General features: G+C 49.7%; 1 protein-coding gene across 5 annotated transcripts in view; it reads left to right on the top strand.

The window, feature by feature from the left end:
* The window catches only part of TBCD (tubulin folding cofactor D), a 177,676-nt gene that overhangs the window by 83,106 nt on the left and 75,632 nt on the right, over window positions 1-18,938 (top strand). For all 5 annotated transcript variants that reach the window (XR_016389022.1, XM_089901471.1, XM_089901470.1 and 2 more), the window contains exon 14: window positions 17,879-18,035. Coding sequence is in view for 4 of the 5 variants with exons in the window: in XM_089901471.1 (XP_089757597.1) it covers window positions 17,879-18,035 (157 nt within the window). In the remaining variant the exon portion in view is untranslated. The remainder of the gene's footprint in view (window positions 1-17,878; window positions 18,036-18,938) is intronic.

The raw sequence follows: 18,938 nt of genomic DNA, 5'->3' as shown, positions 1-18,938 counted from the left end.
CTTTGTAGAAACTGCTGCTGACCCTTCCTCCCCTGCCGCCCCAGAATATTGTAAGAGAAGAAAGACTCAAACTGCCAAGGAAGGAGTGAGGGAAGAGGTGGGGAGACAGTGAGGGGAGCATGAGAAATGAGTGAGGGAGAAGACACAGGTCTACAAGGATCAACAGCCAAAAGGCCTACCAAAGAGAGAGACTGAGAGACTTCCGGCTTATTGACAGAGCAGGAGGGGAAGCATATAAATAATAGTAAGACCACCCGGAGGGGGGCTGTGAGACAGGTCCTGTGGAGAATAAAAGCCACATGTCCAGAATATCTTTTGCTGATAACTTTGATAGCTCAGACAAAATAGACAGTCCTAGAAAAATATAACTTACCAAAATTGACCCCTGTAGAGGTAGAAAGGTAACTTATCTGTGCTTTGGTATCCTTCTTGATGAATTGGGTTAATCACTACCTATCTATGAGGTTTTAAAAATAGGTCTGTTGAGATATAATTTATATTCCGTATGGTGCACCTGTTTAAAGCGTACAAATCAATGGCTTTTATTCACAGAGTTGTGCACCCATCACCACAATCAGTTCTAGAACATTTCATTACCCCAAAAGGAGCCCCATGCCCCTCAGCTGTCACCTGAAACCTCCATCTTCCTCAGTGCTGCACAACCACTAATCTACCTTCTATCACTATGGATTTGCCTATTCTAGTTGTTTCTGATAAATAGAATCATATAGCATGTGGTCCTTTGTGATTGGCTTCTCTCACTTGGCATGATGTTTTCAAGGTTCATCCATGTTGTAAGTGTGTGTCAGTATTTCATTTCATTTTTTTGCCAAAGAATACTCCACAGTATGGTTTGCTAGGGCTGCCATAACAAAGTACCCAGACTGAGTGGCTTAAACAACAGAAATTTATCCTCACGGTTTTGGAGGCTGGATGTCCTGAGATCAAGGTGCTGGCAGGATTGTTTCTTTCAAGGCCTTTCTCCTTGACTTGCAGATGGCCACCTTCCTGCTGTGTCTTCGCATGGTCCGCCCTTTGGTCTGTGTCTGTGTCCTGCGCGCCTCTTCTTATAAGGACAGCAGCCCTGTTGGATTTGGGTTCACCCGGGTAGTCTTATTTTACCTTAATTACCTCTTTAAAAGCCCCATCTCCAGATACAGTCCCATTATGAGGTATTAGGGCTTGGGGCTAAAACATGTGAATTTGGGGTACACAATTCAGCTCATAAGGACGGACCACATTTTGTTTATCCATGTGTCAACTAATGGAGATTTGGCTGCTGTGAGTATGCTGCTGCTTTACGTTCCTGCTGGCAGGGCATGGGTTCCAGTTTCCCCACACCCTTACCAGCACCTGTCATTTTCCATTTTTTAAAAAATTATAACCAACCTAGTGGGTATCTGATTATGGCTTTGATTTGCATTTCCCTAATGACTAATAATGTTGAGCATCTTTTCATATACTTGTTGGCCATTTGTGTATCTCTGGAGAAATGTCTATTGAAGTCCTTTGCCCATTTTTAAATTGGGTTGTTTGTCTTTTTGTTGTTGAGCTGTATGAGCTCTTTGTATATTCTGGATTCTAGACCCTTATCAGGTAGACAATTTGCAAATATTTTCACCAATTCTGTATTTTTCTTGATCTTATATGTGTATTGTGTCATTTTTGATGTAAAAATTTCACTTTTTTTTTTTTTTTTTTTTTGGCCGCACTGCGACGTTTGCAGGATCTTAGCTCCCTGACCAGGGATTAAACCCCTGCCCTTGTCAGTGAAAGTGCGGAAGTTCAACCACTGGACAGCCAGGGAATTCCCTCACCATTGTTTTTTTTTTTTTGGCCGCACCACAAGGCATGTGGGATCTTAGTTCCCCGACCAGGGATCAAACCTGCGCCCGCTGCATTGGAAGCGCGGCATCTTAACCACTGGACCGCCAAAGAAATCCCCCTTACCATTGTTTTAATTCTTTCATTTGAGTTCTTTTTACGTGTGCAGTTTTGGGGTGTGAATGTGTATTTGTATATGTACATATACACACATGCACGTGTATGGGTTTTTAAAGGGTATCTTTAATTTTTTTGTTTTTAAATATTTGATACTTCTTTAATTAGAATTGAGATTGTTTATGAAAGAATTTATAGTTTGATGAAAGAAGTATTATGCATTTCTAAGTGGTATGTGTTTAGAATTTATACTTAACACATGTATAGACGCCATGCAAATTACAAAACATCCTGTATAATATGGCTTTACCTATGTTATATTTAAGAGTTGAAATTCATAGTTTGGGTCAAAACTAAGATTGTGACATTTATGAATATAAAGTGATTGGTTGTGTGTTATATACAGTGTGCTCAGAAAGTAATGTCTGTCCACATAGTTCATTATTTTAGACATGTTGATAATATTTATGCTATTTTAATGGAAAATCTTTTTCTGGATTTATTAATGAGAAACCTTGCTACCTGGGAAAACCCTTTGCCTACTAAAGTAATTTATTTCTATACCTCCCTAATTTTATCATCTGTTTCCTGCTAGCAGCAGGCCCATTTGGTGTTTAAAGTCCAGTGCAGGTTGGCCAACTTGACTGTGGAGTTACTTACACAGGAAAGACAGCTAGAGGGTCCATTTCACTTGAATTTCAGGCCTGCTCATGAAAGTAGCGTGTTAGCAGGTCTCCTGGTGACACATCTGGGTGGGCATGTGGCCCCAGGATGAGGTTGGTATAGTGTGCTTGGGGTGAGGTAGCCGTGCCCTCTCCGTGCTGCCCCACGCCCCCTGCCCCCATGGGTGAGGCTGCCTGGTGCACAGTGGCTCTCGCTGCCAAAGGAACCCCCTGGGCGCTTCCCTACCCAGCCCCCACCGTGAAAGCCGTGGGGCTGCTGCTCTGCCTTACACGCCGGTGGGGCCCTGGTCCCAGGCTTCAGGAAGTGAGGCTGCAGGAGTGCCCTGGGGAGCAGCCCAGCGGTCACTCCAGGAGAAGACACACTGGCCTGATTTCTTGCGTGGCAGGCCAGGCCCTGCTGCAGGGTTCTCTGCTTGCCCTGTGCTTGGGTGCTGTGGGAGTCGAGGTGTAGCCCTGAGGTGGGTCCAGATCTTTGCGGGGGTGCAGCGGGCAGCAGGGAGGTGCTTGGGGGCTGAAGAAGTGAGGATGGAGCTCTGCCTGGGCTGTGTCATCGGGAGAGGCCCGTGGTTGCGGGGGGGGACCTGCCATTTTCTGGACAAAGGGAGGATGAGGCCACACTCTGCCCCTACCTGGTGGGACCTCTCCCTGCCGTGCAGGCATAGCTATGCCTGAGGGTCTGCGTCACCCTGGGAGGTCAGTGTGGGAGGTCACTGGGGCAGGTCAGGCAGCTTGGCTGTGAAAGATCCTTGGCCTGTGGTTAGAAGTCTGCCATCCACACTCCCCTGTCCCAGCTGTCCAAGGCAGTGACCTGGGTGGTGAGATTAGAGAAGAAAACTTCAGAGAACTTGGCCCCAGCCAGGCGTGCGCGTGTCATCAATCAAATGCGAGTGGCCTGTTGTCTAACATTCACCCTTCTTCCTCGTCCTGGCCGTCTGACCTTGGGCCGCACGTCTGGTCCAGTGACTCTCAGCTCGGTGAGGTGGGTTCTCCTGCAGCATGGTCCTCCAGGCCTGCCAGTCCTGACATTTGTGCCATGGACACTCTGGGGCCAGTGGAGGTCTGGGCACTGCTGCAGGGAATCCAAGGCTGTGAGTCAGTGGCAGAACTGGTCCCTGACTTCCTGGTTAAGCCTCTCATTCTCCGGAGCGCTTGTTTTTGCTTCTTTCAAGTTGTTGTACTTGGGCCACTCTGTCATCAGCTGTGGCCGTTTCCTGCGCCAGCGGCACAGCCGAGCTCCCCTCCCCCGTCCCGCCCCCTCACGTGGCCTTGGACAAAGAGACAGGACGGACAAGCACTGGTCCCCTGGCGCTGTGTCCTAGGCGAGCGCAGAGAGATGGAAAGAGCCTTTGTTATCTCTCCCTGAGTAGGGTCGTTCAGAGATCACGAGAGTTTAATTTGACAAGAACCATTAGCTAGGTGGCTTGACAAGAAAGTTCTGACAGAGAACGTAGACTAAGGCTGGGCAGGCCCCTTGGGGAGCCAGCACCCAGTGTGACAACTGAGAACCAGGAGATGCTCCGGCTTTGCCGGGACTGAGAAAGTGGGAAACATTTGTGTCAGCCGAGGGCGGGGCCTCCTCCTGGGGGTTCAGGCTGCCCCCATGGGAGTTCACATCTCACCTCAGTTCTGGGGTGGTGGGAGAGCTCTGTCCCCTAGTCCTGGCCCCTGGGACACATGGTGGGCACCTGGACCAGGTGTGGGCGACATCAGTGGGATGGGTTCGTGCCTGTGTTTTCCCAGTGACAGCTTCCCCTGGGTTCACTTGGCGTCCTCTAGTTCGAATTTAATAAACCACAGCCGGGTGAGGAGAGAGCCCCTGTTCGATGGCATCGCTCCAGGCGCTGTGGGGCTGCTCGTCACCATCACCGCTGCTGCTGAGGTGACAGCTGCTCATGCATAGCCCTGACTCAGCGGGAAGTGTGTGCTGCGGCCGCAGGCTCTGCAGGGCGGGTGGCCCCGGGTTGGGTCCAGTGGGGACGAGGCTCGGGGGCCGCCCGCTCCCTTCTCCTGGGAGGCTCTTCCTCCTCGCAGATCGGGGGAGGCCTGTCGGGGACTTAGAAGGAGTAGAATGTTTTGATCTTAGAGAAACTGAAAATTTGGGTTTTCAGGGTTGAAAAAATTAAAAGGGAGTCTGTCAGTAGAAGGTTGTATTTTTCTGAGGATTATTTCTAAGCAGTTTTATTTGACTTTTAGTGCAGTGGGGTGATGTTGTGATGTTCAGCTTAGGAACTGTTTGCCAGCCGAGAGCTAGATTAAGGCACTTGGTTCCCACCGTGGCCAAGGAATCAGTTACCTGTGGAGGTTTCTAAACATCCAGGCAGCCACCCCAGGCCTGGGGGCCCTCCTTAGTAGATCTTCTCAGCAGGCAGTCTCACCTCGTGCTGCGGCTCTTCTGCTCCTTCGGAGTGGCTGGGACGTGGGGGCAGGTCACCCGGATGGAGAGTAGCTGCTTGCTTTCACATGCTCCCTCTTTGGGAGGCTTGTTAATGTGGTTGGAGAAGTGATGATTGGACCTTAATCTCTTTCTGTGACTTCCCAGTAGCCCAGGGGCTAGTGGTGAGAGAACCAGACCGCGGTCCCACCTGTCCCTGTCCTTGTATCGTCCACAAAGTGTCCAGGCACTCACCTTACTCCCAGACCAAATGCGCGGTCACAGTTTCTTTAGGCTAGGTGATAGGTGGGCGAGGGAAGGGGGAAAGAGGTTTTCCTCCAAAAGTTTTAGACTCTGTTGTTCGTATACATAAAATTTGGAGAAGCTGAAAAATTGCTGATGGTAAGTATATTTCAAAGGGGGGTAGAGAGGGCTTCCCTGGTGGCGCAGTGGTTGAGAGTCTGCCTGCCGATGCAGGGGACGCGGGTTCGTGCCTCGGTCCGGGAGGATCCCATGTGCTGCGGAGCGGCTGGGCCCATGAGCCGTGGCCGCTGGGCCTGCTCATCCGGAGCCTGTGCTCCGCAACGGGAGAGGCCACAGCGGTGAGAGGCCTGCGTACCACAAAAAAAAAGGGGGGGGATAGAGAGGTATCTATTATCCTTCAGTTATAAAGAAGATTATGCTTGTGTGAAACATTAGGGAAATGTTTCCAGGAGGGATGGCTTAAGCAGTTTAAAAAATTGCAAGGGATATGTGTCGTTGGAGAAAGAAGGAGAAACACTCTGATTCACTCAGAACATTTTTACCTGCTGTGTGCAAGGTAGTGTGCTAGATGGTGTGGGTGGGAGGCCGCTCTGGGGGCTGTGCTCCAACTCCTCTCCACATGCTGGCACTCTGATGCCTGCCTGGACCACCTTGACGGGAGGAAGGGCGTGGTTCGGGGTGGGGGACCCTCACTCAAGGGGAGGTGTGGTCCTCAAGCCTTTCAAATGCCGGTTCACAGTCAGGGGCAGGTCAGTGAGCTAACATAGCACCATCAGGATTAAACAGAGAAATGTCTCTGTCATGTACACATCACAGTTTTCAATGCTGGAAATGTTCCTTGAGTCTGTTCTTAGGAGCATCTTTTTTTTTTTTTTTTTGGGTGGTACGCGGGCCTCTCACTGTTGTGGCCTCTCCCGTTGCGGAGCATAGGCTCTGGACGCGCAGGCTCAGCGGCCATGGCTCACAGGCCCAGCCGCTCCATGGCATGTGGGATCTTCCCGGACCGGGGCACGAACCCGTGTACCCTGCATCGGCAGGTGGACTCTCAACCACTGCGCCACCAGGGAAGCCCCTTAGGAGCATCTTAAATGAAGTGAATGCTGCACGGTGTCCTTCCTCTTCCCGTGGAGTCTTCTTCATGGGCTCGTTTCTTGGAGAGAAAGACGAGGAACCTTCCATGTGCTTTTTAACTTCACTTGCTCTTCCAGGTCTCTGTGAAGGGGTCCAGCATCTTGATTTCATGGAAAGTGCGGTTTGTTCTCAGAATATAAAACCTACTATGTCCTATGCCGACGTCTACCCGGGACATTGTCCTCACTGCTGTTGTCCACCTGTCTTTGCTCACCTTCTGCGGTGGGTACACTTCCTGTCCTTCTTCAGTAGTTCTTTGAGCACCCGAGTGTGCTGATGGGGCAGATGGCCCTGTGAGTGCTCCCTGATGGAGGTCCAGCTATTGGTTCCTGTTCTGGCCTGCTTAGAACCAGCTGGCCCCCGGAGGGTGGCTGTGGGGAAGCCCTGTCGATTTGTCCTGTTGTCTGTTTATTACTCAGTGGGTGGTGGTGGCAGAGGGTGCAGGTTGTCCTGTTTCTGGGCCTGGGGGTAGGGAATTCGGGGACCCCATGATTTCAGTTTCCTCCTTGGAGGCCTCTCGTCCCTCCTGAAGGCTCAGTTGCTCAGTCTCTCATATTTGCCTCATGTTCAGTGTCATCTTCATAGCACGTGGAAATTGTGTTTCATTTCACGGGACTGGCAGCTCATTTCCCCTGCGCCAGAGAACTAGTACTGTAGAGGTCATCTCTTTACTCACAGCCGGCCTCACCACGGTCAGAAGTGCCAGCCAGCACCGAGTTGTCTCACGGTGTACAGACCCATCATACCACTCCTTGGGATGACCACACGTCAGCCGTCCAGGGGGCGAGGCATGGTGGGGACGTGGGCACAGACCTGGACCAGGAGGAGGTCAACTGCCAGGCCACACTGGTTGGCTGGAAAGTCAACCCCTGACCTCAGTCATGACAAGTTAAAGATCTTAACCCCCTGAAGTCCTGGGGTGGGGCCTCCGCAGTAGCACCCTGGGGGGACCGGGCTCTGGAGGGAGCCACCGCTGTCCTCTTGGATGGTTATTGTACCCAAGAGAGGAGGTGCTTTTGCTTATGTTCTATCTTAACATGTTGGTGTATTTTAATTGATTTTTTTTAAAAAAAGATGTGAGATTGTCTCTTAAAATAGGAAAGATACTTGTTCAGGTTATTTTACAGTACAGTCCAAAAAGTGACATGTAAAAATTAATTATTTAAAGAAAAGAACTCTCCTGACTGAGGTCTTTATTTAAAGTTTTGGACACCTGGGATCATGTGAAGTCTGTGTTTTCGGCATTGTGTCCCACGGCAGAAGGTCGAGTAAACTGGCTGAGCACATTGAGCCCAAGGTTACTCGAAGGGTTACTTGGAACCAGCTGGTTTAGAACGGTTTGTGTCTGTACCAGGTAGACACCAGATATTTATTTTAAACAGTCTAACCAGGAGTTCCTGTGGAAAGTGTACCTGCTCGTCCAGCCTCGTGGAAACTCACCACGGCAGTCACAGTGGCATTTCCTGTATTGGCCACTTGCTTTGACTTTCAGTACCTTCCTTAAACCTCTTTGGAGTCCAGGGAGCTGAAGGGGAGGAAAGACGTGCCCGATCTCACCTGGGTGGATGCTGTGGTAGCAGCGACAAGGAATCCATGGCCTCAAAGGTTGTCAGCCATCCGGCTTTATTGGCATTCTGTCATGGCCACCCCCAAGGGTGGGGGGGGGACCACTGTGGGCTGGGTGGGGTACCCGCTTGGGGTGGGGTGGGCTGCTGTGGGCTGGAGGAGGACCCCTGTGTGTGTGGTGGGGGGCTTACCTTCTGTCTTTCTGTCACCTCAACTGGTGTCAGATCTTTTGTTTTTTAAATTTTTTTCTTTTTAAAAAAAATTATTTTTTGGCTGCATTGGGTCTTTGTTGCTACGCGTGGGCTTTCTCTAGCTGCGGCGAGCGGGGGCTACTCTTGGTTGCGGTGCACAGGCTTCTCACTGTGGTGGCTTCTCTTGTTGTGGAACATGGGCCCTAGAGCGCATGGGCTTCAGTAGTTGTGGCACGCGGGCTCTAGAGCACAGGCTCGGTAGTTGTGTCACGCAGGCTTAGTTGCTCTGCGGCATGTGGGATCTTCCCAGACCAGGGCTTGAACCTGTGTCCCCTGCATTGGCAGGCAGGTTCTTAACCACTGTGCCACCAGGGAAGTCCTTTTTCTTTTGGTAGTTCATATTTATTTTTTTATTGAAGTATAGTTGATTTACACTGTTGTATTAATTTCTGCTGTGCAGCAAAGTGATTTGCTTATACATGTACATACATTCTTTTTTTTAAATATTCTTTTCCATTATGGTTTATCATAGGATATTGACTATAGTTCCCTGTGCTATACAGTAGGACCTTGTTTATCCATTCTGTGTATAATAGCTTACATCTGCTAACCGCAACCTCCTACTCCATCCCTCCCCCAACCCCCTCTCCCCTGGTAACCCCAAGTCTGCTCTCTGTGTTTGTGAATCTGTTTCTGTTTTGTAGATAGGTTCATTTGTGTCATCTTTTAGATTCCACATATAAGTGATGTCATGCTAATTTTCTCTGTATCATTCCAGTTTTAGTATATGTACTGCTGAAGTGAGCACACAGGTCGTTTTAATGTTTACTCTTCTTTGATTTGTCCTCCTCTCTTCTCTGATCCATGTTCCACGTAGGAATGGTTTCTAAATGGAGTAAATGTGTTTGATGTTGAGAAGGATCAGTGCCCCCTGAATAGTGGAAAAGTGTGGAACCATATTTTAAAGTGTTGTATTGTCTTTTTTAATGATCGTGAGGATCATGTGTGTTATTATGGACATTTGGGACAGTGACATAAAGAAGAAGCTAAGGAAACCTGGAATCTTGCTGCCTGGAGATCAGCCCTGTTGATGTTGTGGCAGATGGGGGTCGTGAGCATGAGTGATCTGGGGCTCTCTCAGTGTGATGCATGGGCTGGCTTTGCAGTCCAAGTCCTGGGCTGTCCCTCTATGCCTCAGTTCCCCGCCTCTCAAGGTTAGTTGGACAGGGGCCTGGCCCAGAGTGAGTATGATTGTCACTGGTTTCAGCACACGAGCCATTGACTAAGTATAGTGTACTTGGGAGTTCTGAGTGTCCTCCTGTCATTTAATATTATTTTGGGTGGCAGTTTGAGTTGCATTGAATGGTTCTGTTGTATTTAATCACCTCCCATTCCCCCTCCCTGTTATAGCAGGGCTTTGTTTCTGCTGTTACAAACCATGGTCGCAGCAGTGCGGCTCTCGTGACAACTTGGGGACACTCCCCGGGAGGCTCAGGCACACAGGATCAGGCCCGTCGGACTGCAGAGCTGCCCTCACCACTTTGTTACTTGCTCCTCCTGAGCCCATGGTGAGTGGCTTGAGCATAGACCAGTGCCTGCACTGTCTCCTCAGGACAGGTGCCTGGCAATGGACTTGCTAGTTCAGGGTCAGCTTGTAGGCGTTCTGCCCACAGCCCTGTGGGTGGGTCAGGGTGGGTCATGGCCACATGGCCTGCTGCATCAACATGCATGTCTGGGGATTTCGTTGAAAGTCAGGTTCTGTCCGTGTGATCTTCAGAAATGGCTCTCTTGTCCTTATTTTCAACATTCACATTTTTTCAACTTTCTTCATCCGCTCTTTCTCCTCTTTTTAGGTTGGGATGTTCGTATGATATATGTGAACTCCTTACGTGTATTTGCCATCCCATCTTTATCCATTATACCACATTTACGTCGTTTGTTATTTGCTTTAAAAGTTTAAGTGTATTGATCTACTGAGGTTTGAGATGCTTTATGCAGGAATATTTGCTAATCACATCCTTTGAGCAGGTGATGTGGCAGGAACTGCCCTGTACACCGAGGGGATAGGGCACAATCAGCTGGAAGAGTAGGTGCTTCTTGTTTGCCTCAGTATTGCTTTGTGATTGTGTTAAGCATTTCAGAAGGTCCTGCCCTCAGGCAAGACTTTTCCGGCTAAAACAGTAACTTCCTTCTGTCTTGCCTTGTGTTTCTCTTGTGAGGAGAGTCCTTATCTTGGCTAAATATGCATCACAGTAATGGCTGTACCCACTTAGCCTGGACTGTGGGCTTCACATGTGCTGGGAACTTGTGTTTTCAGAGCACCTGGTGAGAGAGCATCTGTTCCTGGCTTCTCGACAGCTGAGCCTTGGCTCTGAGCCACAGCACTATGGGCAGTGGTGGCGGGGGTCTTGTTCATAGGGAGGATGCGTGGGAGGGCTCTTGGACCAGCACAGCCATGTGACTTTCTGTGGAAAGGGAGAGGGCTTCATGGATGCTCCCACTGTGGCAGGTGAGTGTGCTTCAGACACCTGGGGGAGAGTGTAACCAGGGGCCCACCCCAAACCGCACCGGATGCTGCTAAGATCCCGTTCCGTTATGCGCTGTGGAGACGAACCCTGGCTGGGGTCTCCCAGTGTCTGTGGGGCAGGGGTCCTTCATCCTCCAAGGAAGGCCAGCATGCAAGTCTGAGTGGTTGGTGCTGTGGCTGGCAGTGCTGCCCACAGGTCAGCTAAGGGCCTTTGGGACAGTTATTCAGATGTCCTGTGGGAACCGAAAACTACATGTCTGTGGAACCAGATTTTCTGTCCGTCATTTCCTCTCCCCCAGCAAATTCAGCATATTTTTTTCTGAGCAAGTTGGACTGCATTCTTTAGGAAGGTATGATGGCTGTTTGTACTGGTGGATGAAGTAGAAGTTCTGTGGTGATGGCCACACCTGCTCCCGGGAAACCGGTACTTTCCTGGGCTCAGACTCTGGGCAAGCAGGTTCGTGGTCTGAGTGTTGGCTCCCCAGACAGCGCCATCATGTGCCCAGGCTCAGAGGCATCTCGGGAGACTCAGCCAAGTGTATCCCGGGAGATGTTATTCTAGGGCGTGTTGGGAGATTTGGCCCAGTGCGTCCTGAGAGATATCATTCTAGTGCATCTCAGGAGACATGGCCCAGTGATCCTGGGAGACTTGGCCCCATGCAGTGATATTCCTTATGTGATGAGTTTGTTTTGAAATTAGTATAATTCATTACTTATCAAAACACATAGCTTCTGTGCTGGCTGTATGATGATTCTTTTGTGGATGCTGAAAAGTACACTGGGTTCCTCCTGACCTCTGGAGATGTGCATTTGTAAGCCTTGCAAGTGGGGACTTGGTGCTCTGAGGGTTAAGTCGTTTCTCTCACCTGGAGGCTGCTTTGTCCTTAGGCGATTGGTGTTAGACAAATGACATGCTGTCTAGAGAGAAGGGTATTTAAATTACATTGCTGGACTCTGGGTTGCCAAAAGGAAGCCCTCTGGGGAATCTTATATATTTGACATGTATTTGCAGTGTGTAATTGGAACCGTGAGAAAGGTCTTTGTTCAGTGCTATTGAAGAGTTTTCTGTATTTTAAACCTGTTGGATCTGGAAAGAGTTGTTAGTTTTTGAATTCTTTTCTCTGATAATGACTTCTCATAAAAGTTTAGGGCAAAGACTATTTCTACGTCATATACCACCTCCTCCCCCAAAGCTCTGTGATTGCTCAGTACCCTGCATGGACTGGGGCTGGTCTGTCTCTTGTCTTCCTGTCCCTGGATATCAGAGCTGGAAGCCCAGAGCATACTTTCGCACAGAAGAGGCTGGTGAAGGCCTGAGAGGTCGGGGGCAGCCATGGGCCTTGCCCAGGAGCAGCAGAAGCAGGCCTGACCCCATCCTTCTATCCCTGGGGCATGGTACTTACTACCACCTTGGGATGAATTGGAGCCGAGAGCCCCACTTTCCAGTTTTCTTGTTGAAGAAATCCATCATCTTGCTTTCTCTCCTTCTGAGCTATTTTACTTTATGAAAATCAAATTCCTTTCCAGTGACTGTGAGGCAGGTGTCCCACCATTGCTGTCAGTGGCTGCATAGTCCCCTCTCTCAGACCCCAGTCCAGCAGCGAGGCCTGTGTTCGTTCCTGGCAGCACTTCTTCACCTGCACTTGGATCTCAGCCACTGATGTTTGTGGCAGGTGTTATAAATGGGTCACTGGAGCTTTCGAGAGAAAGATTTTGAAACTGCCTGTGCCAAGGACTGGGGTGGGACTTGCCAGGGAGGCTTTGCCAGGCAGCTACAGCAGCATGGCCACATGGGTGGGCAGGGCTGGCAGTGAGACCCTGAGGCCCAGGCGGGCTTGGGTCTCTACTTCTCTGACCTAGCTCTGTTGGAGGATGCAGGAGGACACAGGGAAGTCCAGCGCCTTCATGTCGTTGGAGGGCCAGGCAGCTACCCAAGGACATCACATGCATATGTATGGGTGCCAGGGACCAAAGTTGGGGTTTGTGGGGGTCACCTTGCCACACAGAACTCAGAGCCCACGTTTCTCACCGATCTTTTCTCTCTCAAGTAGGGTTGAGCCCGAGTGCAGCATACGGCTCCCACTGCCCTCTCACAAACTGACCTTTTTCCATTCCTTGAGACAGAGAAGTGGATGGGCTGGGGAGCAGAGCCAAGGAGTCTGTGGAGCGAGTGAAGACTGGCACCTGGAGCCACACATGGGTGGTGGGTGCGCAGGTCCTGACCCTTGAGACAGAGCAGTGGGCCAGATGAGCCTATGGTTGGACCTCCTAGTCTGCCGATTTTCCCACCAATAAATGCCAGTCAGCCATGCGGGGGTCTCTGTTGTGCTGAGGCAGACGTCTATTAGTGGGTACAGATGACAGTGCGTGTCCTTTTCCTCGTGACTGGTCGACCTCACGAGCCATCTCACAATTACTTGGGGTCAGGCTCCCCCAGCCACTCAGGGGCCTCAGAGGCAAGCAGGTTGAGGGTGGGGCCGTGTCCCTGTGGAGGTGGACTTCTCCCTGGGGACCCTGAGCATTTCTCAGTGTAGTAGTTGGGTGCGACGTCCACCTGAAGTAGAAGTGGACAGTACTGACCGCTGTCATTCATAGTTGTCTATTTTGAAATTGATTTTGTCCAATGGACGGATAAATTGGGACTCAGCAGTTAGCATCCAGATTTCCCTCAGGCTATAGAGTTGCTGAACAATCTTCCCCGGAAGTGTCTGGGCACTGGGTAAAGTGGCGGTTTTAGAGAATCTGGGGCGGCAGTGACAGCGAGTTTATGCAATGCTTCCCCTCAAGGTGCCACAGCCTGTTAGTTTTGACATGCATTGGGCCATGAATGGGCTACGCCCTTAACACAGAGAGTGAATATGAACAACACTAGAAAACTAGGAGTAATTCCAGGTAAATTAGAACTTTTCCAGGTAAGACAAATGAAGACCAATTTGAAGCATTACAGATTTGGTTTAGTTCAAGTTTGGATAATAATTTTAAAATCGCTGATTAGATTTAACTACTTTATCTGAAACAGTTGTGGTAGTGTCCTCTGGTTTGGTTTGGCATTTATACATGCTCCGTGAGTCTTTTTATTTTTTATTTTATTTTATTGAAGTATAGTTGATTTACAATGTCATGTTAGTTTCAGGGGTACAGCCCAGTGATATATATATATATATATATATGTAAAATATATATACATTTTTTTTCAGATTCTTTTCCCCTAAAAGTTATTACAAAATATTGAGTATAGTTCCCTGTGCTATACGGTAGATAACTTTGTTGGTTATCTGTTTTATATAAAGTAGTGTGTATATGTTAATCCCAAGCTCCTAATTTGTCCCTCCTTCCTTTCCCCTTTGGTAGCCATAAGTTTGTTTTCTGTGTCCGTGGGTCTATTTCTGTTTTGTAAATAAGTTCATTTGTACTATTTTTCAGATTCCACATGTAAGTGATATCATATATTTGTCTTTCTATGTCTGACTTACTTCACTTTATATGATCATCTCTAGGTCCATCCATGTTGCTGCCAGTGGCATTATTGCATTCTTTTTTATGACTAATATTCCATTGTGTATATGTACACTACCTCTTCTTTATTCATTCATCTGTTGTTGGACATTAAGATGGCTTCTGTGTTTTGGCTGTTATAAATAGTGCTTCAGTGAACATTGGGTATACGTGCTCTGTGAGTCTTAACTGTATGCTTCAGTTTTAGGAGGTAGACACAGAGGGACAGGTACTCTTTCAGAAAGCGGAGCTTAGTTCCTGGTGTGCTGACTGGTGGAGGCAGACCCTTGTTAGCTTCAGTGGCTCCTGCTCAGGGAAGTTTGCCTGGTGCTCCCAGGGTATGATGCCAGGCAGAGAGAGCTCCGGGGGGCTTTGCAGGTGGGAGGGGTGGCATGCACCTGGTTGTGGCCAAGAGAGATGCGAGGCCAGTGGGGAATTGGTGTAGTGGCCCTGGGGCACTCACGAGAGGGAGCCATGGACAGCTTGGGCTCTGCTCTGCTGAGGTGAGTCACTAGGCTGACCAGAGGCTGAGGCTGGTAGTGGTCCAGCAGTGATGGAGGGGCTGGGCAGGGAGATGCTGGACCAGAGTGAAGGGGTCCTCTGCAGAGGTGTGGCTGCTATGGGTGGGGCAGGCCTTGACTGGACACAGGGAAGCAAGGAGGGGCAGCCCTGGGATGACCACTGTGCCCTGAACTGTGCCCCAGAGGGGCATGGGCCACTGGCTGACATGGGATGTGTGGGTGAGATGGGCTTTGTTTCAGACGTGGAATTTGAGGGGCCTTTGCGTATCCCGTGTGGGGTGTTGTACTGCCATTGGGTTGAAGACATGAGAACTTGGCAAGAGAGTGGCTCCATGTTTAGAGTCCTCAGCCTGCACAGAGGAGGAATAAGGCCAGCTCCAGGCGTGAGTGACCTTGGTGTCCACAGCGTGGGTGCCCGGCCAAAACTTTGAGTGCAGGTGCCCTTGCAGTGCTGCTAATGTTGAGGAAACATGTTCTTGAGGTCCTCAGTCCTGGTTGAGATGCATATAACTGATAACACAATTTCTGAGATTTTTATTTTGGAGTACATTTATTTTGTGTAATTTCAAGTAAATTTATGTGAACATGTACAAATCTTATTAAAAGTAATCATCATATGTATACAAAATAAATGGTACAGAATCAAATCTATTTTTTGTTGCTCTCTATGGAGAATCAAAAGTCTTTAGATGCAAAAGGCAGAGGGGACATTTGTATATAATATTCATAGTTCTGCCATTGTTTCTTTTGATTCTTTGCCTAAGACTGTTTCTAGGTACATTTCTTTGGAAGATAATTTCTGTGATGATAGTTGCATGTGCAAATAATTGGTGCTTCATTTTTCTTAAATCCGTACTTGGAGTGTCTTTTCTCAGACTGCAGCTTACAGCAGAGAGAGAAGATAGAGAAGAGAGAATTGAGGTGCCCAGACCCAGGGGAGATCCCAGTCCAGATGTGCCTGAGAGGGTGGGGCTGCCGCAGGGAGGGCTGGTCCCCTCTGGCTGTGCCTTTGGTCACTTGGTGCATTTTGTGACCCTATCCGTCTCACCGCTGGCTCTCTGGCTCTTTCTTTGTTCGCTTTGTTCAGTGGTTGATCTCCCCTGCTGTCTTATGCATCGACCTTCACACGCTCACACCAGTTCATGCACGTGAGAATCGTGCATGAGTTGTCTGGGCACCACCTGCCCCACATGGGACGCTACCATGTTCCAGTTCTACCCCGGACATCTCCACTGTGTCTGCAACATGTGGCCTGAGGGGTGGTGCCGCTGAGACAGGGAGACTCTGGCCGTGTGCACAGATAGAAGAATGTGCTCCCACCCCTGGCCTCCTGGGGGGCGTGGGCTCTGTACCTGCCCGTCCACTGTTGTGCTCGGTGGCCCAGTGTTGGATGGTGATCCACGGAAGCGGTTCTGCCCTGGTGCCCGGGAGCTGGCATGTGCGGCCACGCCATCTTCTCAGAACAGATACTCATTTTCACTTTATTTTTATTTATTTATTTTTTATTTTTGCGGTACGCGGGCCTCTCACTGTTGTGGCCTCTCCCGTTGCGGAGCACGGGCTCCGGACGCACAGGCTCAGCGGCCATGGCTCACGGGCCCAGCCGCTCCGCGGCATGTGGGATCTTCCCGGACCGGGGCACGAACCCGTGTCCCCTGCATCGGCAGGCGGACTCTCAACGACTGTGCCACCAGGGAAGCCTTCATTTTCACTTTTAATACTTCTCTAAACACCGTGGGAGCTGTTCAGTGTGCTTTATGGCAGCATCGTTGTCTGTTTTGAATCAGTAGATTGAACTGATGTTCAGTCTTCAGCATGTTCTTTCAGAGAATTTCATTGAGTGTGATTTAAAAAAATTAATACTCTACCTTTGAATTGTTAGTTAAAAATTTTCTGAGGGTTATTTCTATTACATTTTACTATTATAATCATTTTAAGAGGCTTTAAACAGTTGTTCATTTATAAAATTAATTCAGTACCTTTATATTTTTAAAACCCTATGCATGAGTGTTTTGTATTTTCTTTTTAAGTACATGTCTCTAATAAGCAAACCTTTCCCAAGTACTTGAAATACATGAATCTGATAAATTTAATAGGTAAATACAGTACAATTTCAGCTCCCTTAAACATTACAGTGCTTTTACCATGTGTCTTAAATTCTCTCATCTCTTTATAAAATCAAAAATTACATGTGCACTATTAAAAACTCAGTGAGACATTTTAAAATGGAACCAGAAGGACAATCTGTATGTACTTCAAATTACTTTAAATATCACAGGTGTTTTAGGTAAGTAAATGTATCTGGGTTATCCCTGAAGTTAGCACAGAATGACCATGGGCTTTGCTTTGTCACCCTAGTTCTTAGCCCTAAAGCTCGGTGAGGTCACAGATGCCCTCTGAGCAGAGCTAGGACACCTGTGTAACGGGGTCTCCTCCCTCTGAGCTTGCTCACCAGCTGGTAACTGCTTTGCGGCTGAATTAGAAGCCCGTCTGTCGTTCGTGGTCCCCTTGACAGCAGGACTCCAGGGTCCGGTGTCCTCTGGATCAGATACTCTTTCCTCATCAGAAGGTGTCCCAGGTGGTGCTGCTCACCCTCCTCTTGCTCCCGTGAAATGCCAGCCCTTTCCCTTGCTGCTGGTGGCCTCTGTGTCCCTTTGTGTCTCCTTGGGCCCGGCAGCGTCCCTTTGGTGGGCCCCGCAGGCATGTCCGTGCCATTCTCTAGGAGTTTTGGGGCAACTTTTTTTTTTTTTTTTTTTGCGATATGCGGGCCTCTCACTGTTGTGGCCTCTCCCGTTGTGGAGCACAGGCTCCGGACGCGCAGGCTCAGTGGCCATGGCTCACGGGCCCAGCCGCTCCACGGCATGTGGGATCTTCCCAGACCGGGGCACGAACCCATGTCCCCTGCATTGGCAGGCGGACTCTCAACCACTGCACCACCAGGGAAGCCCTGGGGCAACTTTTGAGAAACGTTTTCACCTGAGTTGAGCTGGTAGACTTGTGTTTTCCTTGCAGATGCCCTTTCTGAGCAGGTCGTGAGTTTCAGAGTGACTTTGGGTGGGACCATGTGTGTTGCTCACACCTGCCTCTCTGGGGCTGAGGTGCCAGCAGGGTTGTGGTACAGCAGGTGCAGCGTCTGTGGAGCTGAGTGCTGCTTTGGCTGCATCATGGTCTCTGTCTCCCATGTGCAGTTGTCACCGTGATCCTGAAGGCGCTGACATACGAGGAGAAGCGGGGCGCCTGCAGCGTGGGCTCCAACGTCAGGGACGCCGCCTGCTATGTGTGCTGGGCCTTCGCACGGGCCTACGAGCCTCAGGAACTGAAGCCCTTCGTGGCCGCAATCTCAAGGTAAAGCCTGTTAAATGATTTTCCAATCACTGTGGAGGAGTGACAGCATTGGCTCGCCTGCTTCACTGTCTGCACCTGTGCAGTGAAAACCAGCTCAGCCTCACAAGGCTGGAAAAATACATTTCCCCTGGTTTCCTGGACAGAGCAGTGAGGGCAGCAGGCTGTGCCACCCGTGTGGGCCTGAGCCCTACTTTTAGGATCCTGTGTTTGTGCCCTGGAAAATTCAAAACAGATGTGTCCTCAGTATAGTGATGTTGTGAGTTAAGTTTTTCCCTGTCTCCTGTTGGACTGGAGTCCCTTTGACGTGAAAAGGGAGGTCAGGTCTCTGCTTCTAGTTGTTGATTAAGAAGCTGGAGGAGGTGGCCAAGCATGGCAGCAGCCTCTGGGTTAGTCATGGTAGTAACACTGATCCGATGGCTTTTCCTAGGAGATGGATTGCAACATTGTTCTCAGGTCCTGGAGGCCGCCTGCCACGAAGGAGGTGCCGTGAAAAGAGTGGGAGGCCCCCCAGGTCTCAAAGCATCCACACGGCACCTCTGTCCTGACATCATCCTCCTCCGGTCCGCACATCGGGTCCCTCCCACCTTCTGAGCGCCAGCTGGGCCTGGGGGAAAGCCGTGGAGGGCGTGGGCCACTCTAGGGTCCGGAGAGGGTCCTCAGACCTGTTTACTGCTCTGGATGCGTGGCCAGGCTGTATTTCTCAGTCTTTACCCTCGCGTGAAGGAGGAGCCTGCAGAGCAGCTTGAGGATTCTGACCCCTGCTTAGGGAGACGCACTGCTTCCCAGGAGGTTGTAAAGGTGTCTGACCCCTTCCGGTCCTGTCCATCCTTGGGAGGGGACGGGTGGGGTGGGAGGGCAGTAGGCTTGTGGAGGTACCGTGGCCTGAGGCCTGGCTGTGGAGAC

The sequence above is a fragment of the Delphinapterus leucas genome, chromosome 19 (genome assembly GCF_059928025.1).
Source record: "Delphinapterus leucas isolate spDelLeu-1000000601 "Yukka" chromosome 19, BTC_Dleu_Yukka2, whole genome shotgun sequence".
Taxonomy (NCBI): domain Eukaryota; kingdom Metazoa; phylum Chordata; class Mammalia; order Artiodactyla; family Monodontidae; genus Delphinapterus; species Delphinapterus leucas.
Note: the sequence above shows the minus strand (reverse complement) of the source record. Positions and strands in the feature narration are given on the sequence as shown.